This window comes from Pleurodeles waltl, chromosome 8, assembly GCF_031143425.1.
Source record: "Pleurodeles waltl isolate 20211129_DDA chromosome 8, aPleWal1.hap1.20221129, whole genome shotgun sequence".
NCBI lineage: Eukaryota > Metazoa > Chordata > Amphibia > Caudata > Salamandridae > Pleurodeles > Pleurodeles waltl.
The window spans coordinates 1,160,928,604-1,160,956,278 of NC_090447.1; the positions used below are offsets into that span (position 1 = coordinate 1,160,928,604).

The following is a 27,675-nucleotide window of genomic DNA, read 5'->3' on the forward strand; positions in this document are numbered from 1 at the left end:
TGTACATGTTTTGATTGGGTCCTTGCCTGAGTTCACCGAGTTGAGTGGTGAGCTGAAAATGCTGGAAAAATGGCCGACCCATATCTTATCCTACTGTGCCTAGCACTCCGTGAACGATGGGTATTAATAGAGTTTGTAATCTTTTCAAAAGCTATTCGAATGTCTCTATAATTAGCTGCCTTGGATAAAAAGGACGCAAGGTCCAGTTTATTATTATATGTTATTCTTTCAGTAAACTGACTAGGTTCTGTGGCCCATTTGACCTTGCTACTCCAATGTTACTAATGATGTTATGAGTAGTGTGCTCATTAGTTCGAAACCACGTGGTGAGAACCAGCGGGACACTTAAAGAGTTAGGATTACTTACGAGATTAACCAGATTAGAATTGCAGTTTGTTGATAATATGACCAATAGTGCTTTTTGCTCTCCTGTCAATAAACATATGATGTTGTGCAGACGTGGCCTTACTTTTATCTTCCAAAAGGGTTAAGTTGTAATTGAATAATAATCTATTCAAGGCATTCCCGTATGTGTTTTGTGGAAAGTGTTGTTGACCTGCTCAAAGTGCACCTGTGACACCGCACACTTCCTTGGGTGGCAAAGAAGATTTAGGAATAACAAAATATCCAATCCAAATGATTGTGTATTGGGTCACTTTAAGATTTAAATAAAATCAAATAATATTCCAATGTAGTAATCACCACACTATGGGGGTCATTCCGACCCTGGCGGTCCATGACCGCCAGGGCCGGGGACCGCGGAAGCACCGCCAACAGGCTGGCGGTGCTTCCTGGGCCATTCTGACCGCGGCGGTAAAGCCGCGGTCAGAAAAGGGCAACTGGCGGTTTCCCGCCGGTTTACCCCTGGCCCAGTGAATCCTCCATGGCGGCGCTGCATGCAGCACCGCCATGGGGATTCCGACCCCCTTCCCGCCATCCTGGTCCTGGCGGTAAACACCGCCAGGAACAGGATGGCAGGAACGGGCGTCGTGGGGCCCCTGGGGGCCCCATAATGATTTTCAGTGTCTGCCTAGCAGACACTGAAAATCGCGACGGGTGCCTCTGCACCCGTCGCACACCATTCAGAGCCGGCTTCATCGTTGCTGGGTCTTTCCCGCTGGGCCGGCGGGCGGCCTTTTGGCGGTCGCCCGCCGGCCCAGCGGGAAAGCCAGAATGGCTGCCGCGGTCTTTTGACCGCGGTGCGGTCATTCGGCGGTGACCGCATGGCGGGCGGCGACCGGTGACCGCATGGCGGGCGGCGACCGCCGCCCGCCGCGGTCAGAATGACCGCCTATGTGTAGAATCAAAGATGTTATTTAAAAAAAAAAATCAATATTCAATGTTCATTCCTTCTACTATTTCCTCATGTCAGTTGTAGGTTCTCTGGGTTCGACCTTCCATTTTGGGTATGGTGGAAACTTAAGAGGCATTATGGAAGAGATGGTTCTTTATTGGCCCTCACAGTAGGGCGGGTTAACTTAAGTCCACAGAGGGACGTCTCTTACTTCCAGTGTTGTTTTTTGTTAAGCAATGTACTGCTGCTTTTGGAAAGAGTAAGCACATCTTAATCTGTTAGCCAGGAGATGAGGTACATTGAACCAGAGTTGTGAAAATTACAGTTAAGTAATCAGGCCATCAGGCTACCTATTTAAAGTATCTGATGATTGTATGAGGCATGGTGACTTTGCACTTACTTATGCAAATTAATTGTGATTTCCCTGCATTAGCAAATTAAAAGTTGAGGTTGCTTTTCAGGAAAAAATTGAAGTCATCAGGGTGGGCTTAGAGGGAACTTATTCACGATGCTTTTTTTACAGTATTATCTCCTATGTTAGATGTATAGAAACGGGACGTAGTAATAAGAATCACTTTATTTTTATATAGAGCTTCAAACAACATTTCTACCATTTCTAGGGCTGTAAATAACAAATGTTAGTACTACCCCGTCCTGGTACTAAATTTGCTGACCTTCAGAAGGATGTAAACCTTAGTCAGCCTTGCCAGTATTCAAATGTGTGAACTGATGATAACCGCTTTGTTTCAAAGGCAACCATTCCTCTCATTGAGTTATCCCGCAGGCTTCGTTTACATCAGTCAGAGAGTTTCACAACCACAAACCAGGTCTTTACACGGACAAACCATGTCATCAATGGGTTATCAATGCTCAGCAATGCAGGGACATGGGTTAACTTTGAATTTGACAATGCATTTCCCTGGGGTGCACTTATATGAGATGTAATGGTTTTGTCGGAATTAAGGTGGTCATAAACGTTTCTGCTAGGAATTGTGACTGCACGCTGTTCCATTTTCATAGCTACATACCATGGGCCTGACAGCAAAATAGGTACTAGATTGCCATATAATGTCATGTGCAATTAAACACTCCTTGTTACCCCTCAAGGTAAGAGATTTCTAAAAGCAGTGCACTTTCAGCCTACATTCATGAAACATACTTCTTTTGCTAAACGATTAACACAAAGTACATTTGATATGCACATTAGTGCTGTTTCACATGGACCATTACAATGTGAAATATGTGTAGGCCCAGACAAAATGTACATTAAACTCCTTTATGTGCCAAAAGAAGTGTTGAGGCACATGTTTTGCATCACAGATCAGGTCCTCGATAATGCTATCTAAATGCTGTATTGATAGCACTCGATCTCCAAGCTTCCTGTGAAAAGGCGTTTTAGCTAAGGTCCCAATATGCTTTCTGACTCTGGCTACCCACTGTCGGTCAACATGAAAATGTATATAGGCTTTGTAATACCGCTTAGAGACAGTTATGTACCACCGAATATGGACTGGAGAGGAAATAGAGACAACTGAAGGGCCAGAAACGTGGAATGCTTTTCCTCAGTGCTGTAGGAAAGGAAACACCATCTGAACTTCCCAGAACGACTGAATACATGTATCCTTTTAACGGTAAAGTTAGACTCTACCTATGAAGCATACATTTTCTTTGCATTGCCTTACTGCTTTGTGTGTATGGCTTGTAGTTGTCTTCCAAATTTAGTCGGATGTTATCAGCATCTTAAATGATATCCGGGCTACATGTTGATGCCCATCACATGAAATGCAAATGAAACAACCGGACTATAGTTTTCGAGTCCTGGTCTTTTTTCAGATCAATAATGTATTCCAATTAAGACTCAGAGGAAAAGAGCTAAGGCTTCAGTCTCACCGCACCAGCTTTAGGACATGACAAGATACTTTGGCAGGATATGGTCCTGCAGGTTGCTCTAGACTGCAACTACAAACAACTTATGTCACTTTGCCTTCAAAGATGCATATTGTTCAACCTACAGCACATCATGAGTATATGACATACCTTGTCATGTGACTAAATGAATGCACTACAATTATTGTATAAACATCTAAATCCATTTTCCAGTAGTACAAGTGTTTGCTCAGTAGTTTTTCTCTTCCACACTGGTGGTGCACTGAGGCTTGCTCTAATAGCATAATAGTATATGGATGAGCTGGTATTTAGATATTAAGTGATTAGAGACCTGCCATATAGACATGCATGGGGTTTCTGTCACCCAATTGACTTTCTGCTTCTAGAGATACATCTCCTTTAACCACCACATCAAGACTTCACCAGTAGTAGAGCGCAATGATTCGTTCAATGTTGCTGTTGTATACCATAAAGGAGTCAAGATAGTTGCTGAACAATGTAAGAAAATGGCTTTCCCCTCACCTATGGTTGGCGCATCTTCGGAATTTGTAGATTAGATCTGATGTAAGCTTAATATCTGTCCCTCGCTAACACCAGCTCCAAAAAAGATGCAGTGAGTGTCTTTCACTGCATGTAGAAATCTGTCTACGTCAAATAATTTAGATTTTATGCTGTCCCTATTTTCAAGTTGTTCAGTCTAAAGTATTTGTTAGCTAAGTTGGCTTGTCATGATGTAGTGTTTGGCAGAATTTCGATTGGACCTTTAAATGGCTCAGAAATGCAACACCGGTGGTAGCTTGACTAAGAGTTGTTGTGTTAATATTCATACAATATTGTGGTTGCATGCATTTCTGGATTTCCTTTCCTAAACCTATAATGGATTTGGGTCTCAAGATTGTTCAACTACATAACTAGGTCTGACATGTCGATCAGTCTTAAGCATTATTAGTATTCTTGGTATTTTATGTTCTCAAACACAACAAATGCTTTACATGCTCTCTGAGCAGGTAAAGAATGCTCTTTGTGCATATGTTTCCAACTATGTTGGCATATCAACTAATGAGTGCTAATTTTCTTCATTCTTGCCTTCATTTTGTGTCTTCCCTAATTTAACATTTACCTGCCTTCTCCCTCTATACTTCACCAACAACTCATAGGTACACTGTGCCTAGGTCATTGTCTTCGCTCATGTTTCGCAATATCCTAATTTCATAGTTTACAGAGATCACAATAAGCCCCAACCTCTTCTACCTGTCACTGACTTGTTACCACTATATTCACCTTAGTTGCTTCAGTATGGATGAAAGTTGTGAATAAATTTAGGTGGCACTGTGTTATAGGAGACTTGATACTTTAATCCCCTATTTTAATCTGTGCACTCCTCTTGCAGGAAAAAGATGATATTAAACGAGCAGAGTGCATGTTGGAGCAGGCCGATCGGCTTGGTTGCCGACAGTTTGTGACAGCCAATGACGTGGTCAGAGGAAACCCTAAACTCAACTTGGCATTCATTGCAAACCTGTTCAACAAGTACCCTGCGCTGAAAAAACCAGAGAACCAGGACATTGACTGGAGCTCCCTTGAAGGTAAGAACCACTGAGCAATAATGAAGCGAGTGATAACATCTGTTGAGCACTATGACGCCATGCACATAAAAGTGTGTACAGAGTGCATAGCCTCTAGGTTCTGTTTCCATTATGCCTTGGGTAGCTTTGATAAACTAATTGACTAAATGAACCTTTTTATGACTCATGTGCAGCTTGTTGGGAAAATAAATAACAGACGTAAAAATATGAGGTAGAGTTCTTAAATGTAAATTCCTGTCACCCATACTCATTTTATTGTTTAGTCACACAAGGTTTTCACATAGGCACATGTGCTACTTACGAATAAATATTCAGTTGATCTGCACACATTAATTTCTGGACTGGGAATCAGACAGTATATATTGACATATTATTGTTTCTTTAAAAAATGAAAACTGTTTATTTATAGTCAGAAGGTACTGTTATGTATGCACAATATATTTGGCCTCTCTTTGAAGGCTTCAGCTTGATATAAATCCATCCGAATTTTTCATACTTTGTCGTAAGCAGGTTCTAGTCATACAAAAAGAGAAGTGACACTGATAACTTTTACACAAAAGCAGTGAACAGAATGCATGGTTAATCCTGATAACTATTAGATTTCAAGATTAAAAGCCTGACGACAAACACTTTCCACATTGGCTATTTACACACAGTTAAACATGATGCCAGATTACTAAGGCTTTTTTCTTGTCAAGAAAGATGTCACTTGCTCACAAATTTACAAAGGGTTTTGTCCACTCATAGAGCGGTTTGAACAGTGTCTTTCCTGGCAGTTTGACTGTCATAAGACTTAAGGCACTGGCTTGGCATTAGACAAGTATCTTAGAAGCTTAATTGCCAACTATGTTGATAAACTGAAAAAACGATCTCTGTAAAATAGGAAAACCTGTGTGACAACATAGCTTTCAACTTCCTCTTACCATTCCACGTGATTCCTGCAATAGTGCCAATATTCTTAAGCCACAAAAAATCACAGTTATGAGAGTGTGGAGGCAGGTGCTTTACAATTGCTCCTCTGATGGATCTTTTTAAGTTGATTGAGACGCTGATGGGTTAACAATAATAAAACAATTCAATTTTCCTGAAGCCCATTTGGCCACACAATATGGACCAGGAATCAGTGATTGAAGTTAAGAAATCTTATAGTCAATCAGTAATTAATCCAATATATATGCATGTCAGGAGAAAAAATTAAAATATACAAGATTACAGCTAGCAAGCTTAAATATTGCAATTCGTTCAATCTCAATAGAGTAAGATACAAAGCACTAACAGACAGAAACTGAGAATTAGAAATAGGTGTTCCATAAATAAACTCCTGTTCTCTCTCTCTGATTCTAAAATCATCTAATCAGAATTTAAAATAAGGAAAGAGGATGGTTTGAATGAAGCCTTAGGGAAATTTGGAAATGAGAGAAGGTTTCAGCATAGTGAATGCTTCAGTAGAAGTCTTCCAGGAAAAGGGATAAGTGTTTAGCATAAAGCCTAATACTTGCAAGAATAAGGGAATTTGCTGTAACTTTTAACAGTGTAAACATTAAATAAAACAAGCGGAACCTTCAGTAAAAATTGCAGCTCTTCCTACCCCAACAAGAACCAATCACTTCTTTTCTTGTGTTGCGCATTTGCAACACTACCTGAATTTCTCAACCCACCGAACTTGGACAGTTGCCGCAACCTTGAGCATCCCCCGTTCTTGATATGCGATGAATAGGAGGCTTCAGCTCCTCATTAGGTCCTCACATCTCTTGCCAAGATTTCCCTTTTCAGGCCTCACTATCAATAAATGAATACATTGCAATAATACTTCAATCTCTACCAAATTAAACTTTGAGAACACACCTGCAAAAGGAAGAACGTGCTAACCAAACAAAAGTCAGGCTAACATTAACTAAACATTTAATGTGCATTTCGAATATATGATTATACATGCACACATAAAACTTTCAAAATAAATGCAAAACCTGAAGAGGAAAATAAATACATGTTCACTCATGAATTATGAATATAAAAAGTGAATAATGAATATATATAAGGTTTTTCCAATGAACATTCATGCACACGTTTATAAAGCATCAATTTCTCAGTGATTACATTTCATTAATGCATATAAATGTTCACATATGTTAATTTTATTAAGACACACAGATAGCATGAAAAGGATGGGGCCTAAATTGAGCTGCTCCAATCCCCCCTCTGATGGCGGTTAGCCATCATAATAGTACGCATATGCATGCTTATCAGGTAAGATCAAGTCAGAGACTTGAAGTGTTCAACAGCTTTCGTCTAGTATTTTCTAGGTGTTTCATGTCATTATAAAACCTACACTGAGTCTCCTCCATGTCCTTATTCCTTCTAGTTATTTTCATTCCCTTCAAATGTTGCTTTTCCTTCTTTGCCTTTACATATTTAGATCCTTAGAAGATAATGAACAGACATTTTGCACAGATGGTGAAACATTGAGAGGTTTCAAGATAGAACCCACTATTCCACTTCCTAGGTTTCCAAATGAAAGCCCATCTCCTGTAGCTATTAATTCCTACAAATCTCCTTTCAGATCAGTAATGTTTTTAATGCATTTCTTTAAGTCCTCACTCTTGTCAGGGATATAGGTACAGCATTGCTGGACCTTTAACATTTGGCAGACTGTGCCCTTTTTTGCAAGTAGGATGTCTAACGCAAGACGATTCTGCAAAACCATGGATCTCATAGCTATCATGTCAGTATCTACAGCCAATAAGGAACTTGCTGTACTTGGGGACAATTTATTCGCTATGGTGGACAATTTTCTAATCTTGAGATCATTCAAGATTACACCTACTGATGGAATGACTGCACCAAAAATGTCTCCAACAATTTCAGCACGACTACTACCTGTTTAATTCTAGTTTTCATTTCCCGCACAGGATCATTCAAATGTTCCACATAGTAAATCTAGGGAAAACTACACCTAAGTAACATGTACCATACCATCCCATGGGCAATTTGAAATAAGCACGCTCCCCACAAACAAAATAAACTCCACGAATAATGGGATCTTGTGTTCCCAGGAACAGAAACCAACTTCCTACATATTGAAAACTATGGTCACAATCACTTCTACCCATATAATTAGTGCTAAGGGAGGATTTATCTCCACTCACACATAATGTCCCTTTATATTACCAATCTAGAGATTGAGACTGTACAGACTGCATAAGCAGCTTTCAACTTTTCTTCATTGTCTCTTAAACATGACCCATCCACAAAATCATATGTAATCGGATTCTAATAGTGGCTCATCTCGTAAGTCTAGTCGCGGCTGGGTGCATAGTTCAGTGACATTAAGACAATCATGCTCAACTTCCCCCTCATCAATTTAATTCTCCAGGAGAGGCATTAAGGTGGCAGGATTCAAGGTAGCACATCTCTTAAGGGTCACATTCTCAGCCGCAAGTATAATTTGTTCACGTCAAGTGACTATTTGTCAAATGCTGTGTGTGGGTACGTGTCAACAAAATCTCAACCGAATCTGGCACAAGAATAATTAGAGGATGTCCCATCACAATACTTTCACACCATTTAGTGGTGACACTAACTGCTGCCATGGATTTAAGGCATCCGGGCAGTCCTGCGGCTACAGGGTCAAGAGTAGCAGAAAAGTAAGCCCCGGGTCGTCTCGCATTTCCATGCATCTGTGTAGGCACTGAGAAAATTCAGCCCTCTCTCTCATTGCAGAAAAGAGTAAACACTTTATTGTAATCAGGCATTCCTAGTGCTGAGGCACAAAAGAGAAATTCTCTCAGCTCTAGAAAGGCAATCATGCAGTCATTATCCCCTGGTATCGGGTTATTCACATCCTTGTGTGTCAGCCTCTGTAAAGGCTTAGCCACTAGGAAAAAATTGGGTATTCACTGGAGAAAGTAGCCCACCATTCCCAAAAACATCCTGACTTCTCTCTGGATGGATGTCAGATTCATTTTAAGAATTGCAGAGATTTTTTCTTGTGAAATCTTCCTCTTTTCTCAATGTGATGTCTAGGATACAAGAATTCCTTCTGACAATACTGCAACTTACTCTGGGGCAGTTTATGTCCATTCTCAGCTAAGTGGTTCAACAGTACAATGGTGTCTCGTTTGCAAGCTTCTTGAGAATCAAACACCATTAACAGGTCATGAATATACTGAATTAGGCCAGAATTACAGGGCAGGATTAGAGTCTGAAAGTTCGTTTTGAGAATCTGATTAAAGATTGAGTGGCTCTCTGTATACTCTTGTGGGACTCGGCACCATGGCAAAACACAGTTCTGGAACCAGAAAGCAAAAAGGTACTGGTTATCTTCATGCAAAGTAACAGAGAAAAATGCCTGACACAAATTGATGACAGTGAGGCACTCAGTTCTTTTCCCAAGAGGGGTAGGGTTTTAACACCGACTGTTGTAACAGTAGAGCGGTTAAGCACCAGTTTCAATCAAGAATGATACAGGGTGGCCATTCACCTTACAATCTACAAATGGGCCACTCTGGTCTTCTTCTAAGACTGCACCAATTACGCAGTCTTCTTCCCCAATCAGGCACTATCATTGTGACTGATCAGAATCGAAGCCCTCATGTGTGTAAAAGATAGGAAACTGCTGAAACACATTCTAATTTTGGAACGGATTCTGATTTAAATATGGGGCTTGATTGCAATTACATCTGGGACCATTCGCATTTTACTGCTGCATCGGGGTCTGTGGAATCTGCATCACTGGAGCTTGGGGCAAGTTAGAATGTTGTATTCTCGGTCTCGGTACATTCTGTGGCTGTACAAGGCTAGTACTCCGGGGCTGTGTAAACCCTGAATTCTGAATCTGGTTCTCATTCATTACTCTATTGGGATTAAAATGACATTCCCACTTTCAATGACCTGATTTATTGCAATAATGACAAGGATTTGATCTCTTTACAGTTGCCACATAAATCCCCATACTGGGGACAATTGTAACACCATGACCTCTACCTTGTTGCAGATACTCTTTTCCACCTTGTACCATAGGAGTTCCCTGCTGATACACTCCTTGCATAGCACTAACATTCCCTACAAAAGGTTGACTCTAAATTTCTCTCTGTGTTGCTTTTATCTGTGCCACTATCAATTTCCCCTTCAGCCACTCCTGCTTCATTTCCAATTCATTACTACAATATTTTCATATCTCAAGATCTCATCAACCAATTTATTCTGCCAACAGATCTATTTCTGTTGAATCATCATGCTAATCTCAGGCCTAACTCCCATCACAAACTGGGACACAAAATTTCCCATGTCTTTAGCGTTGAGAGTCTCCATTCCACTGTGCTGCTTAAACAGCTGCAACAACATCTCATAATAACCATGCACCCCCTCTTCAGTTATCCTATCAATCTTAACCCTAAAAATTTCTTTAGCTGGTATTTTTCCTTTCAAAACATTTATCACCTGTTGCTACTTTTTTAATACTAATGGTGAAGCGGCATATGTTATCGGATTTCTCTGAGGTTTCTTTTCTGGCCACTCTACAGCCACTTTAAATTCTGTCCACGAATCACTCGGTATCACAATGTCAAAGATAGTATTCAAATCAACCCACAAGACTTGTGAAATCTTCACTAATCGCCCAACTCGTTAATACCGTTCCACTGGCTATTCTCTCAATCTTGGAAAGTCAGTGGTGAATGATGCAAGATCACTCCTACTCCAAGGCACATAACCTCCACCAAGCACTTCCCTCAATGGAAAATTTGAAGCACCCTCACCCATTCATTAAAGACGGAGGAAGCTCTCCCTTTGTTTTCTTTTGATTTTTTTTCTTCACCCATCTGCCTTCCCATTTATCTAGCTCACTCCATTTTCAGAAGCTACTAATTAATTCCTGAATTTGCATTTGTTTTCAGTCCTGATGTTCTTATACTGCAAATATAATTCCTATCATAATATACACAATAACCTTTCTGTAATGACTTGATTTGGCTTCAGGCCAATTCAGACAAATTATCATGACCTTGTTCTGCATGCTTAGTGATGGCTTTACACATGAATATAAAGTTTGTTCTCTTGATAGGTGTCTAGTCAGGAAAGATTAAGGTTCCTTGTATCATCTCATCCAATTCTAACTGTAGTTTGACCACATCTACTGCCTCTTCCCTCACCGGAGACTGAATTGTTTCTCTGCCTGATCTTGAACCTTTATCTTCTCTTGGGGACCCATTGAAAAATATAATCAAACCATCTAGTTCTTGAGAATTAGTACCATACTGTACTACAGAGGTGTTGGACACTACCCCCTTTCACAGGCAGAAGCAGCAACTGCAGGATAGCCCAACAAAGCACAGTCACAAGCAGGGGCAGCACTTCCCCTCAGCTCTTCAGCTCTTCTCTTTGGCAGAGGTCCCTCTTGAATCCAGAAGTGATCTAATTTTCAGGGGTTTGGGGTCCACTACTTATACCCCTTTCTGCCTTTGGAGTAGGCAAACTTCAAAGGAAAGTCTCTCTTGTTTGTAAGATTCTGCCTTTCCCAGGCCAGGCCCCAGACACACTCCACAGGGTTGGAGACTGCATTGTGTGAGGACAGGCACATCCCATTCAGGTCTAAGTGACGACTCCTCCCTTCCCCTCCAACCCAGATGGCTCATCAGGATATGCGGGGTACACCCCAGCTAACGTTGTGTCACTGTCTTGAAAAGAGGTGCAAACAGCCCAACTGTCAAACTGACCCAGACAAGGAATCCACAAACAGGCAGAGTCAAAGAATGATTTAAGCAAGAAAATGCCTACTTTCTAAAAGTGGCATTTTCAAACACACAATTTAAAAACAACCTTTACTAAACAATGTATTTTTAAAATGTGAGTTTGGAGACCCTAAACGCCAAATTTCTATCTGCTCCCAAAGGGATCTGCACTTTAGTAATATTTAATGGCAGCCCCCAAGTTAACCGATGAGAGAGAGTGACCTTGCAGAGTAAAAAACGAATTTAGCAGTATTTCTTTGTTAGGACATATAAAACACATTAGTATATGTCCTATCTAAACATCCACTGCACCCTGCCCATGGGGCTACCTGGGCCTACATTAGGGGTGCCTTACATGTATGAAAAAGGAAGGTTTAGGCCTGACAAGTGGGTATACTTGCCAAGTTAAATTGGCAGTTTAAAACTGAACACACAGACACTACAGTGGCAGTTCTGAGCCATGTTTACAGGGCTACTCATGTGGGTGGCACACCAGTGCTGCAGGCCCGCTAGTAGCATTTGATTTACTGGCCCTGGGCACCTCTAGTGCACTGCACTAGGGACTTACTTGTAAATCAAATATGCCAATCATGGAAATCCAATTACACTTACATTTTACATAGGAGCACTTGCACTTTAGCACTGGATAGCAGTGGTAAAGTGCCCAGAGTATCAAAAACAGCAAACACAGAATCCAGCACACATCAACAACCTGGGAAACAGAGGCAAAAAGTTAGGGGAGACCACGCTAAGGATGCCAAGTCTAACAATCTCCACATCACACCACTTAATCACAGCAAAACACTGCAATCTAGACATAAGTAATTGCAACATGCAACATACCCACTCCTTCGCTGTTATAGCTTAATTTCAAGTTTCTGGAATACTGCCGCTCCTCTGAAGCGGGACATGGGCTTTGGAAACCATCCTTTGCTCCCATCTGAGAGCCCACAGGTGTGATTCACAATCTCTCCTCTGATGGATCTTTTTAAGTTGACTGAGATAATGAGGGATTTAACAATAATAAAGCAATTCAATTTTCCTGAAGCCCATTTGGCCACACAATAAGGCCAGGAATCGGTGATTGAAGTTAAGAAATGTTATTGCCAATCATTAATCAATCCAATAGGCATGCATGTCAGGAGAATAATAAAAAGATACAAGATTACAGTGGCATGCTGAAATATCGCAATTGGTTCAGTCTCAATAGAATAAAATACAAAGCAATAAATGCCACTCCAATACAGAAACTAAGAATTAGAAATGTGTGTTCCATAAAGAAACTCCTGTTCTCTCTCCTAAACATGAAATGATTCTCAAATCATCTAATCCCATTTAAAATAAGTAATTAGAATGTTTGAATGAAGTCTTAGGGAAATTTGGAAATGTGAAAAGGTGTCAGCATTGTAAAGGCTTCAGTAGAAGTCTTCCATGAAGAGGAATAAGTGTTTAGCATAAATCTTCACACTTGCAAGAACAAAGGAAGCAGACAGGTCTGTCCCCCTCAAAGTCTAAGGGAATCTGCTGGAACTTCCAACAGTGTAAACATTAATTTTTAAAAAAAACAGAACTTTCAGTAACAATTGTCTCTCTTCCAACCACACCAAGAACCAATTGCTTCTCTTCATGTGTTGTGCATTTGCAAAATCACCTGCATTTCCCATCCAACAGAACTTGGACAGTTGCTTCAACCTTGAGCATCCCCCATTCCTGCTACGCAATGAATAGGAGGCTTCAGCTGCTCATTAGTTCTTCACATCTCTTGCCAAGATTTTGCTTCTCAGGCCTTGCTATAAATAAACAAATACATTGCAACAATACTCCTTTCTCTAACTAATGAAACCTTGAGAAGAGCACACTAACCAAACAAAATACATTTCAAAATTAAGGCTTTCAGTCACCCTAATTGTAACAAAACATTTAATGTGTGTTTCAAATATATGATTATTCATGCACACATATAACTTTCAAAGTAAATGCAAAACATGAATAAGAAAATACATGTTTACTCGAAGTATAAATATAAAAAGTGAATAATGCAAGCTTTTTCAAATGAACATTAGTGCAAACGTTTGTAAAGCTTTAGTTTCTCAGTGATTACATTACATTAATGTGTTTAAATGTTCACACATGTTAATAATATCAAGGCACATATTAAATATAATGTCAAGTATAAATGCGTATTTGTGCAATGATAATGTGAAAAGGATAGAGTCTAAATTGCACTGCTCCTGTTACATTTAGACAAAATATAATGTGGGAGCCTTCATTGCTTTGTTTGTTCTTAAAGGTGAAACACGAGAGGAGAGAACATTCCGTAACTGGATAAATTCCTTGGGTGTGACCCCACGTGTCAATCATTTATACGGGTAAGTAACTGAAGAGCTCTACTTGTTTTTGCTATTACAGTATCTTCCTATTCTCATCAAGTGGAAATCTGAGGAAACTGTGTAACATTTTGGTTTCTGTCTACAATCACCTAGAGCATTCCTTCAGATTGGTCAACATATGTTGATGCAGCTGTCGTGGATGAAATCACTACTAGTAACATAACATTAGACTTCCTAAATCTGTCAACATCTGCAACAGTTTATGAATTTTGCATAGTTCTCTGGAAGCTGGTTTTATAAGATGATGGAATTCCCTTTAGAGTGAATACTAGACCATATACAATGGAGCACCTACATACGAGGTGGAGCCATGTAATGCAAGATTGTCAGTCTGGTGTCTGCACCAAAATTATCTTCTTTCTGAAGGAGGCAGGGTAGCAGGTCCGGGACATCAATCATTGTTCATGAAGCTGGACTTCGAAGGACTTGGCACGTGTAACTATGGTTGTCGGTGACTTGTACCAATTAGTAATTATCATATCCAAAGCTAATATTGGTGATTGCTCTCTCTACAACACACCTCAGATCTTAGGGATGAGGTAGGTGTTGCTATTACAAACTATCCCTACCTTTCTGCTACTTTACTAACAAGATTCAAACCATAAAAGACAGACTCTTTGTGAAGCTGAAATTCATTAAGTATCTAGTTTAAACTGACACAGGAAATTAAAAAAACATACACTTTTTAAGCAGACTTCAGCATCGGTGGTCCTAAAAGTAGTAATAGTAAATATAATATAAATACCAACGAATTTACTCATATTTTAACTCTAATAATTCTTTCAATGTAACAGAGAGATGATTACCAAGTAGCCCTTTTTAATGCTTGTACTAAGATACCTGTGAATCAATTACTCTCAATGAAGACAAGAGGGATGGACACGTATTAGAAACTGTAAAAGGACCTGGTTCACAAAACACCTGACGGAAAAGTTTAAATCTACACCTGTAAATATCTGCACAAGATTTGCGTCAACTTCTAATCTCCCAGGCAGAAACGTTAGTCATTTGGAATTGCTGTGGGAATGAAATACAAAAGTGCATTTTTCAATTTTTTATTTCTCCATTAGGAAACATTTCTTTACACACCCAACAGCTTTGAGGATGTTCCATGTCAATCTCACACTGGAAACAAAGGGCCATATGTACAAACACATTTTCCCATTGACACAGAATGGGGAAAACCCTTTGCTACATCTGGCCCAAAGTGCCTTTAACTAGATTAAATCCCTGACCATATAGATTGCAGAAAAGTGCTTGCCAAATGTTTGGGAATATGGCAATCTTTTGAACTTGTGACTGGTCACCATCTTTGGCAGATTAACCTGCCCTGGAATCCCTATAGCCCATTCCAATGAGCAGATCACTCACATAGAAAGTTTTGCATGGTATTATGATTTTAAGTGCATACGTCCATTTGCGGGTGCAAATTCACAAAGCACACAGTGAGCGAGAACTGGAAACCTTTCTCAAACTCGAGGACCCACAAAATCGTAACTATTATACAAAAAAAACAATGATTCATCTAGTTTCATTCTGTGACATGGAATACTTTATCTCACTGTCCCAAACACAGGCTGTAAGCAACTTGAATCTCCACTGCCAGTTCGCTGACACTGTCGGCACTCCACCAACCTAGAACCGTGACCCGGAGCCCAATAAATTGAGTTGCTAATAGACTGAACATAAGGTACATTAATCATTAAGTAGAATTAATAGTGTTAATTAACTATATAAAAATATTCATTAGAAAAATCAGCCTGAATGGTGTGCTTCAAAAACACACTAGTCCACATCATTTTCTTGAGTGTAAAACATGCTTTTGTTTATTATCATTTTAACAAGCAGCATATTATGTGGCTCAAAGGATCTGTTGGACTAAGCATTATTTACAAAACTCCTTGTCTACTCCTATCAGAACCCTAAATAGGGATAGAATTTCACACTAAATCACTATTTCATTAATTGTACGCGCACTCTTCTTGATCTTACACCTGTGTCATTGCTTCGTAATAAATAATCGATACTTCACTCACCAGATTAGGTCGACTATTGCCATTTGAAATAAAGATGACTTTCTGTTCTCTGTGGTGAATTTATGGAACTAATCCGGTGGTGTCACCTGTGTGCAAGTCATTTTCTTTCACACACTCACCCAAACGCCATATTTTCTGTCACAACTGAGCAGTTCCCTGATATACTGAAGATAAACATGGCATTACTTCTTTCTCCCAATGCCCTGATCAAGTTTTTGGAATCCTGGCATATCACATGAACTGAATTTGTTTAGGGTCTCACTCTCTTCTGCAGTGAATCTCCTGAGGAAGGGAGGTTTCTTCACTGAAACTCATCTTCATTTTTTAACTTTTTCTAAATATTTTTATTGGTTTATAACTAAAAGGCAAAACATACACAAATCCCATACGCCTGATACGTAGAAATGGGCAAATCATACGAAGCATGACTAGTTTATCTATCTCAGTTATAAGCACACTTGTCACAATTATTGAATTTACATTCCCCTACCTACGTCATACCAATATCAGTTGAAAGGAAGTGTTGTCGGCACGTGACAATCTACGTGGTGTGTTCCCAGTGTAAAGAAGTGTTAAACTACGAACCACTATTCAGCCCATCTGATTCACCCAGGTGCCCCCAATTCATTTGCATTTTCGGGACCTTGTGACCTCTTTCAGAATAAGCTAGAAAAACTCAAGTAGGAGCTATCAGTACGAAGGATTTTCTCATGATTACCTGTAACATCAATGGGTCCTGTCCTCTGCTTCTTCTGTTTCAACTCCTGACTCCTGTGTCCTCAACCTACTTCACACAACTGCCTTACATTCTGTCTCTTTAGCACCACCATTCTATTGATGCATCAAAGGCATTATGTGGCACCTAGCTCCAGAATCGCCCACATAACACTCACACTTTTATGCGTTCAGCGGCGGCTCCTCCATAAGGGCAGAGGAGCGTCGTCCCCCGGCAGCAGCAGCAGCTGCAAACCTTTTCCCAAAAAACAATAATAAACTGTGTTGATTATCGTTTTTGGGGAAAAGGGGCGGGCCACGGAGGTGACGAGCAATGAGGGGGAGCACATGTCTGTTTGGCTGGCAACAGAGTTGCTGGGCTGGAGAGTGCCTGCACAGGCTCCCGGTCTGCCTGGGAGCGTCCTGGCTGGGCGCTTCCAGCCAATCCTAACGCTGCTGTAAGCAGTGTCAGAATTGGCGCAGGGCAGGCTGGGAGCCTGTGCCTGCCTGTAGCGAGGAGACGGAGGAGCGGAGCGGCGCGTGGCGGTAAGGTAAGTGTTTTTTTTAAATAATTTTAAATTTAATTCCCCTCTCCCCGTGCGCCGCCCCGCCGCTTCTGCTTCACACGAGCCACGACTGTATGCGTTAGCAGTCAAAAAACTGAAAACTGAGACTTTGATCTTCTAATTTGAAAACAAAATGCTGCAATACTATATACATAGACTAAATAACAGTGTAACATCAACTAGTATTTTAGCATTACTCCTACAGTGAATAGTTCCCCTCTGCATGCTGAAGAATTGCTGTCCTTGGTGATGCTACATAATCTCAAATTGTTCTGTTATTTTCCAGTGAAAATGTTTTCTCTGTACTGAGCTATGCATCTGGTCTAGCTGGGCATTGGTTGTTAGACAATCATAGGGTTTCACAAACATGGTTTTGAATTATTCTTGTAGAATGCCTGTAGATTTGGAAAGCCATACATTTGTTGTTAACTCCTTCCAAAACAAAGTGCAGAAACAGATGTACAGTAGCACTTCTTTATTTACAAATGGTATAGAATTAAAGTAATAAACACATTCACACGATCAGGCCAACTGTGTACAGCACAATTATAGCTCCCTATCATTGCACCATGAAATAGTAAGAATGTTGTCCTCTTGTTGCCATTAGACAGTAGGAATGGATTTGACAAATAGACATTATTCTAACCTAAATATTGACTTCATCTTGATAAAATAAATATTATATTGATTTTTTTCTTGGTTAGTGATCTAGATGATGCCCATGTCATCTTCCAGCTCTATGAAAAGATTAAAGTCCCAGTTGATTGGAGCAAAGTGAATAAAGCCCCTTATGCTAAACTTGGAGGCAACATGAAAAAGGTAAGAACCTGCTTATGTTTAGTGACTGTTTATAAACGGACGTCTGTACTGTGGCTGCATTGGTACAGGTGTGATTGTACAGGTTTCACCCTTTTTAACTACTGAATGCCCGTTTTCCTGCAGTGTGGCTGAGTTTGTGTGTGCAGCCACGAACAAACAATAATTTGAAATGTATTTAATCCTAAGCAATTGACATGGAAATCCCTGAAGTCAGGCTTCTAATAGTAGACCAAGAGTTTTCCTCCACCTGATACGTCACAAACATGTCATACTTTACAGAAAGAAAGTGGAATCTGGTCACTAACACTTATTCCTTGTTCTGGAGGCCCTTTCTCTTCACTGTTCCAGTAGCCTTGATTCCATGACAAAGTTCTACCCAATGCACACAGAAAGCCAAGCTCTCCCAAAGTAAACGAGCGGTTGCATTTTCCCCCTCAAAGGTGGGTAGTATCCCAATCCTCATTTAACTGAGATTACAACTTTAAGTAATTCACTTTCATGTAGGAACCTAACTTGCTTTGAACTTCAGTGCCTTGTTTAGAGAATCTGGTTAGAGCAGCCCCATTGCATACTGGCCTCACTGCCATTGTAGAGAACAATCAGAGGAGTGAGGGAGCAATGAAATGGTCTGCAGATGTGGATCGCCCATGGAAACCTAAGCCATTGCCTTGGGTTCCAAGACAACAGACAAGGGAACTCATAGACAGCACCATAAAGAGAGCAAAACAATATTTTACAGTTGGCATCCACTGAGCAGAATCCCCAAAGTAGCAAAAAACAGATGGGCAAGATGTCCTGCATCTAAACAGCCTTAGCCAGCTACCAGAGGAACTACCACTGCATCGAGATTGGTTCTGTGCACCTAGCACTGAGTGATTTGTCGACTGCTTTAAAAAACTGGTATGGTGCACATTACCCAACAGTATCTTGGCTTTGGATGCATAAATTCCAAAATCTGATGAGATGTGCTTGAACAAGAATCTGATCGTAGAGAGAACTCAAGAAGCACACATTTTAAATAGTAAGTCATTCCAGATAATAGCAACATTTCCTCACTTTAGATTCAGGCTTCCATGGAGCAGTAATCAATAATAATATCCAACAAAGAGTAGTGGGTCTCTTTGGAGATCGGATACCTTGGTGCAGAATCAGTCAGGCATATAAAAGTGACATTGTCAATCTTAGAAAGACTTTGGTCATTGACCGCCAGGGTCAACGACCGCGGGAGCACCGCCAACAGGCTGGCGGTGCTCCCAAGGGCATTGGACCGCCGCGGTCAGAAACGGAAAACCGGCGGTCTCCCGCCGGTTCAAGCTGCGCCGCCATGGGGATTCCGACCCCCTCACCGCCATCCTGTTCCTGGCGGTTGTGACCGCCAGGAACAGGATGGCGGTGAGGGGTGTCGTGGGGCCCCTGGGGGCCCCTGCAGTGCCCATGCCGATGGCATGGGCACTGCAGGGGCCCCCGTAAGAGGGCCCCTAAAAGCTTTTCAGTGTCTGCCATGCAGACACTGAAAATCGTGACGGGTGCTACTGCACCCGTCGCACCCTTCCCACTCCGCCGGCTCCATTCAGAGCCGGCTTCCTCGTGGGAAGGGGTTTCCCGCTGGGCTGGCGGGTGGCCTTCTGGCGGTCGCCCGCCAGCCCAGCGGGAAACACAGAATAACCGCGGCGGTCTTCTGACCGCGCAGCGGTATTCTGGCGGCTCCCGCCGGCACCGCATTTACCGCGGCCGGCGGGAGTCAGAATGACCCCCTTTGTCCTTAATTGGAAGCTGATGAAAATACCTTCTGCTGCTTGAAACATGGTCTTGTTTCCTGCTCACACCAACCAAATGCATCATAACTTTGCATTCAACCGCTGAGAAGATTATTTAGACGCACAGCATGCAAAACATTAGGGTAATCACTACGTGTAACCACTGCATACATTATATAATTATGATCAGGCAAGAAAAGTAGTAGAACAGGCTAGAAGATTCAGCAGGGAGGAGAGTTTGATGTAATCCAAACAAGGCCTTCTATTCACTTTCAAAATGCAAACCTCCATTTTCAATCTAAGTTTGAGGTCATTTTCCTGTACGCAATACTGAACCTTCTGTAGGCAGTGTTGGAAAGATTTGTCATGGATGTTGGAGACAGGGACTCGTATAAAGCTGAATGTCATCTGCAGTAGACTGATACTAAGTGATTTCCTAATAATCATAAAGATATACTGAGTAGGGCTTCAAAAAGACAGGTGTTCAAGGGGACGTGCAAGGCCCCCCCCCCCTCAGGTAATGGATACTAATTCAGAGAAAATAGAGCTGAGCTTAACACTTTGTGACCTTCCCTCTAAAAACAAGGTCAACCATTTCATATTATGGGGATGATATTAGGGACATTGCACTCAGGAAGATCCACTCTGTTAAAGATCGTCAACATTTACTGTCACCAGAAATATTGAGTGATTAGCATGGGAGGATGTTATGTTCACATTTGAAATCTCAGACCAAATTCTGATTGAACTGGAGGCAGTAATCACAGAAGTCCAAAAAGGTCTAGAGTTGTTACTTTATTACCATTTCTAAACACAAGACCATAATTGATAAGAATGTGGTAGACTGGATGTTTAATGTGCGGCTAGATCAAGAGAAATGCCAGTAATTGTGATTTATAGAGTAACTCCTCTCTAACTTTTCAGGATATAGGCTTATGAGAAACATATAGCACAGAGTGAGCAGTCGAAAGCAGACAGTACCTTATTTCTTCATTTTCCCCATGAAGACGATTCTTCGGTCAAAACAGAAATATTGTGACCCATTCGTAATAGACAAGCAGTGGGTCCTTATAGAGTAACTCAGTTTTAAGGGTGCACCAGCATGATTAACTATGTTCCAAATCAGCCTAGCCCAAATGGATTTCTTAGCTTGCCCTACAGCTATTTAGTACACATTCAGAGCTTAGATACAAGCCTTGTTATCTGCTAAATGCTGATGCTTTTTTAACTGCTGTTTCTGCCCTATAATCAGATTATTTCATAATTTCAGTATTGTACAAAGAATGATTTTCGATTACCACCTAATCCTTGATTGGGCCCTTGCTCTGCTGCAGAATGCATAGCTTTTAAAATGGAAGCAGGAGCTGCATGTCAAGTGCACAGCCATTTTTATGTCTGATTTTAGACAGTGCAACTGCCAAACAGACACATTGTATTGTATTGTATTGTACTGCAGTGCTTATGTACCGCTTACTACTACTAGATGGGGCACTAAAGTGCTTACCTGCATTAGTATCACGCTATACTGTGTATGGTGTGTTGTTGGGAGTTCGTTGTCTCTGTTTGATCCTATGTGGGAAGTGTTTCCATGTCGTGCTATTGAGGTGAGGTTATCGTGTTATGGGGCACAGCGCTTAGCAGTGTGATGGATGATGGAGTGTGACTGAGAGACATGTAGTTTATGGTTTTCAGTAAGCTGGCAACTTTGAGCATCTCCCTTTAAGTTTTTTATGATCATAGTCCATTTAGCTAGTTACTTCACCGGGTTGTCTATTCTATGATAATTTATTTAAAATGTATGGTGTTGAGCAGGCATAGATAGGAGGCAGAGATGCTGGAAAAGACTTTGTTGATATCATCCCATACCTGATTGTCATTGTGAGATGTCAATTAGCAGTTGTAGTATGTGACTTGTTGTGCCCTACAGTGCTGGACTAAATTAAAGTTCTCATTTGGCCAGCGGCCTGTAACAGATCTCTTCAGTTCAATATTACTTTATTTGGACTAAAAGCCATACAAGTGTTACATTCAATTAAAATATAGAAATTAATTTAACACATACAACATTGACAGCAGTTTTTTAAAAGTGTAAACAAATATAAATAATAATGCAACTTGTAGTGTCCTTTTAAGTTAGAATATAATAAAATCCAATTTAACCAAAAATACTACTGAAAACCACAGTATACACTCCAGTAAATAACGGCATTGCAAACTCAATCTCTAACAATCAGTGCTACAGAAGTAGGTAATCTGCAGATTTAGGGACTACTTCCTGAACGTCCTAACCAATTGATCTCTTAACTGTGCGAATAGGAGTTAATAGTTGGGACTGCCTTCGCTCTTAAATGCCATGCCCAATGCAAATGACGGGAAACAACAAACACATTCTGCTCTTTAGTGTCGCTCTTTCGAATCCTTAGTGCTTCCCTGTAATATCTCACACACAGGATCCTACACAATGCAATAAGTCATTTTTGCATTGTACAATATACTTAGGACAAAAGCAGAGAAAGTGTGCCTCAGTTTCCATACGTGCATGCAATGGGGGTAGAAATTTGAGGTACTTCCTGTTCTGTCCCACTTTGATGTCAAAGTACTCAACTGTAGCGCACCACATGTAAATTGCACATAGAAGGGTTTCGCTTGTAATGAAAAAAAAATATGCATAAAAGATTCAAAACTAGTCCAGCTAAGCTCCCTTCCAACTGCTTATTCAGATCCACCACAGAACAAACTCCCAAAAATTACTTTTCAAGTTCTGGGTGGCGTTTTTGGTTTTTGTAGTGGGGGAATCCCAGAGCTCATCCATTTTCACCAGTCCACTTAAGTTCTTAACATGCATCAACCATGGAATGTGGACATCCCTGTCACATGCAATCAATTCCGCTAAGGATTCTCTGTCAGGACACAGCTCCACTGTTGTCCAGAGCCTCACCCAATACAGTAATGGTTTTAATGCTATTAGTGAATCAATACTATTCAATGCAAGATCAAATCTCAGGGGTAGGAGGGAAAGCTGTTTAGCAGATTGAATAGACCCCTTACAAATTTCTTATTTCTTTTCAACCACTGTTAAAGTAGTTACATCTGCATATCCCGAGAATTCCACCCCGTACATAGCTGCTGTTGAGGCCATGGCCCTGTAGACCTTCAAAGGAGGGGACACTGGACTGCCAGATGCTGATCTTGCTTTCTTCTCTATAGCCATTGCTCTCTGATTGGGAATTATTTTAATTTTAGCCGATGGGGAGCACCTTGTTAAATTTCACTCAGTCTGACACCCAAATAGCCAAAATGTTTGACTTGTTCTATCTGGACACCCTCTATGGTCATCCTCCCTCTAAAGGAACATTGGGGTTAATTGCCATGTATTTGGAATTCGATGGATTTAATTCAAGCTCTCTATGCGAGCAAAAGGCTGTAAATATGTCTAATTCAGCCTGAGAGCCCATATGGGTTCTAGATATGAGGAGAGAATCATCAGAAAACTTAGTAAGGGGGATAGAGACTCCAGCAGACTTGGGCGAATTGTCTCTACAGTTGCTCAGCCCCTCCACAGGATGCATCCTTGCCTCACCTCCCACCCTGGTTTATTGGAATCCTGTCAGTAAGATCCCCTCCCTATTCCACCTCACCTTCACAAATGTGTCAGCATGTAAAATTCTCAAGATCCAAAGAAGGTCACTTGGAATTTATACCCTTCTAGGAACCTCCACAGGTTAGCCCTCGGAACGAGGGTGAATGCTGCTCTCAGGTCTATAAAAGCTACATAAAGATGGTCATGCTTCAAGGTGACATACTTCCAGCCTATCACATTGAAGTGAAAGACCTGATCGAGGGTTCCAACCCCGCTCTAAAAACTTGCCTGCGTATCTTCAAGGATATGGATATTCTGTATCCAATTTTGTAATCTGGCTGGGACATGCCTACAGAAAGTTTCCTGGCTAATATCGCTAATATCTATTAGTCTTATCGGTCTATAGTTAGCTGGCGTGTCCCTGCTCACCTTCTTATATATTGAAATTATAATCGGTCCTTGCCAAGAAGGGGCAATAGCCACTCCCCTCATGATGTCCTTACTGAGGGCATTGAGGTAAGGTGCCCATATCTCTTGTTGGGATAAGTACAAGTCACCAGGGATTCCAGCCATCCCCAGGGATTTCTCTTTTTTCATTTGTTTGACGGCTACAGCAGTTTAGCCCTCCTAACACTCTCTTGGAGAAGTTCCAAACTGTGGGCTGAGATAGAATAGCCCTATCCTGTTCCAATTTATGGGGCTCATTTACAAGCCCCCAGCACACTGGAGCGTCACTTTCAGTGACACTCCAGTGGCACTGTGCCCTTTTCGATATTTACATAAGCTATTTTTTGTGGCTTAATGCTGCCTTGTAAATACCGCCCCTTTAAACTCATCACTTTGCGTGAAAGAGGCGTGCAATGGGTGTTGCTGTGGGCATTCCACTGTAACACCCATTGCATTTTTACACTACCCCAGATTTACGGGATATCGTAAAGCTGAGGCAGCTCCAAAAAACTAATGTCACCCCAAGGGTGGTGTTAGAATGTGCAACGAGGAGAAATACTTTTATTTCTTCAAGTTTTTGCTTTTTCTACAGGTGCTGCATTCTGCAGCACACATGGAATAAGCCATTATTCATTGTTTATGTGCAGGAAGGGACATCTTCCTGTACATAAACAATCATTCCCTGCAATGCAGGCACCCTTGCACTATGGAGCAAGGGTGCCTGCATTGGCACTAGGCAGCTGATTTAACGCCGGTGCAGGGTAAAACACAGGGATACACCATATTCTTGTAAATACGGCACATCCCGGCATTCCATAAATGATGCATCTCGATGCAGCAAAATTGCTTGCGGCACTGAGTTGCGCCATTTCCTAGTAAATGAGGCCCTATGTGCCTTAGTCTGATCTTGGTCAGTGTATAAGTGACTAAAGTGAGACACCCACTTGTCTGGCAATACCACTGCTTTGAGATGGTTATCAATCGAGTGCGAACCTACTGTTAAAATCTGAGCCTGACTATAACATCCCTGTAATCTTTGTTTTTTTAAGTTAATTTCTATGGCTTTCTATGGCTTTTTAATGATATTTCCTAACTACATCGTCCCTGTAACCTTTGTTTTTTTTCAGTGAATTTCTATGTTTTTTTAACTTATAGTAATATTAATCACTATTTGTTAATCCAACCACCGCCGCGAACGACCTTTGGCCAGGCTTTGAGGCCAGCCCCCTAAAAGCTCCCAACCTTGCACTGTGCACAGCCTTCACCCGTGTGCAGGGGAGGTTGTCCGCAGGGTTTGGCCTGCCACCCAGACCCTGTGACCAACATCACATTACCACCCAAAACCACGATGTGCACAGCGCTTTGGCCATGTGCGCTGGAGTTGGCCGCAGCTTCTCTGGGTGTGAGAATCGGTGTGAGAAGACTATCCGAGGGTGAGAGTGGCTGTCAGATTGTCTGTCTGGGTGTGAGGGTGCGTACATCAGTGTTTTACTGGGTGCGTCAGTGTGTGCGCGGGTCTGTGAGTGGGTGGTTGAGGGTGTTCGTGGGTCTGTGAGTGGGTGCATAAGTGTTTGTGTGGGTGTATGAGTGGGTGCGTAAGCGTCTGAGTGGGAGAAATTGATAGAAATTGATAGAAAGAGACAAAGAGAAAAAGAAAGTGAAAGGGAAACAGATAGAGATTTTTAAGGCTTTAATATCACACTGAGCTATTGAGGCTGTGTGTTTTTTTTTTAAAGTAATCCCTTTATGGGCTTTCTGGGACCGCAAGGGAGCCTCAGCAAGCGCAGAACTGCTTTGAAGCATTTCATCTTAGTCCCTGCATGCATGCAGGAGACAGAGATGAAAGTTCTGCTGTTTGACAACGGGACCTGCTTTAAAGCAGGTCCCGCTGTCGAACAGCAGAGTGTTTGCTGTGGCCTCAGGGATGGCCCCCCTGGAGACATAGCAGGAACGGGCCCATGGGGGGTGGTGGTCCCCCTCGCGGCCCTTCCACAAATACAATGCATTTTGCCCCAGGGGGTGGTGGTCCCTGGGGCGCAGGGGGCTACAGGCCCTTCACATAATATTAGCTCAATGCCCTGGGAAGGTGGTGGTCCCCAGGGCAGCAGGAGGGGGTCACACCCCCAATATTACATGAAATCCCTGGAGAGGTAATGGTCCCCAGGGCACCGGACGGATCACCCCGAAACATTCCAGACAGCAGCTGACGGGACTGGCAATTTTTTGGGAATGTTTCATGAAAGTTCGTCAAGCGGCGCCAAAAAAATGCTTTTTATATAGAAACTAGAACCTAACTATTACTACCTAGTGGCGACCGCCACTAAGTAATACATATATATACATAATATCTAAAAAAAGCAAAGGTTACAGGGACATTATAATTCAGAATTTACTCATAAAAAAACCATAGAATTCAGCAGTTATAGTTAGAGTTCTTTTAAGTATCTATAACTAACGCTCTAAGGTAACTATGAATCACGCCCACGCCATGCACAGCTTTTTCTTCAAAAATGTCACTGCTAATGTTTAATTTATACTTTTAAGGTTCTTATAGATCTTCTCATGACTGCTGTAATATCTGGGGTAATTAGCAGTGCATGGCGAGGGCACGAGTTATAGTTACCTTAGGGCGCAAGCTAGGGGTGGATGACGAGACTGCAGTTTCTGTTGTTCAAGGTGAGGATGTTTCAAAGCCAGGCCTGCCCTTTGTCTGTCCCTTACCGCTGCTACACAAAGGTTAATGACAGCCAGCTGCAGACATCCAACACTTTATTGTGTTCCTACTGTGGGTATTCGTGCTTGGAGTCAGCCCGAGTGCTACCTGCTGTGATTAGCATTACTTTACCCAAAGGCAGGGAGTGTGAGGGAGTCAATCAATCGATCAATCAAATAAATTTCTTAAGCGCGCTATTCACCCGGTAGAGTGTGAGAAGTGTAGTTGAGAAGAGCCAAACCAGTTCCACAACCGCTCAGTTAAACAGCAATGTCAGGGAGTAAGGTTATATGCATGCAGCGGATAGTTATGTAACACTTGAAATGTACATTCTAATCTCCCAGAAATCTAACTGAGCATTTCATCCTCCTAGGACTCAAACCATGAGTGCCATTAAATTGGGTTATGATTGGAAAGCTATTTTCAATGACAGTCAGGGTCGAAGAGGGAACCAGCAACAAGAATTTCTGAAGGGCTGTAGAAGGATTTGAGGCACAGTAAAGTGCAAAAAAAGGACAGGTAGTGGAATATGTGTGAGGCATTGCATTTCAAGTTACGTGGCAGTCGGTTTATGTGTTCTGCTCTGTGTAGAATTGCTTAGGACCCGCTGTGGCCCCCACCCACCTGCCTACCTCACTTGTAACATAATCTTTAAATCCCACCACTTTGTCACCAATTGTACTAAATGAACAGGCTAACAGCGCTGATAAAAGTATTACGTGCAATTTACATTTGGTCACAATTCATCTTGCCCAACCACAAGACACCAGGCCCAGCCAGCCACACCCTGAAAGCCCCAGATCTATTTACATAGATGCCCCTGCCACGCTGGCTACTTCCTGACACAAAGCATGAGGGACTATTTTACATCTCAACATATGCTGTACACTCGCTTACAACCATTTAACTTCCCACAAACTCCCATTGTCCCAACTGCATCCTCCATTTATGGCGAGTGAAGGGCAATGTTCTGCCAAACTGAAGAACTACCGGCCCATTTCTCTGCTCCCCTATCCAGCAAATGTCCTTGAGAAAGTGATCAACCAGCAACTCACCCAACACCTAGAATACCACAACCTCCTGGGCCCCTCCCAGTCTGGATTTTGAGGTAGCCACAGCAACAAGACAGCCTTGATTGCAACTACAGATGACATCAGT

At 41.6% G+C, this 27,675-nt stretch overlaps 1 protein-coding gene across 2 annotated transcripts in view; it reads left to right on the forward strand.

The window, feature by feature from the left end:
• LCP1 (lymphocyte cytosolic protein 1) overlaps positions 1 to 27,675 on the forward strand; it is a 200,284-nt gene that overhangs the window by 133,401 nt on the left and 39,208 nt on the right. For both annotated transcript variants that reach the window (XM_069205396.1, XM_069205394.1), the window contains 3 exons: positions 4,572 to 4,767; positions 13,786 to 13,864; positions 17,906 to 18,020. In XM_069205396.1, the coding sequence (XP_069061497.1) occupies positions 4,572 to 4,767; positions 13,786 to 13,864; positions 17,906 to 18,020 (390 nt within the window). The remainder of the gene's footprint in view (positions 1 to 4,571; positions 4,768 to 13,785; positions 13,865 to 17,905; positions 18,021 to 27,675) is intronic.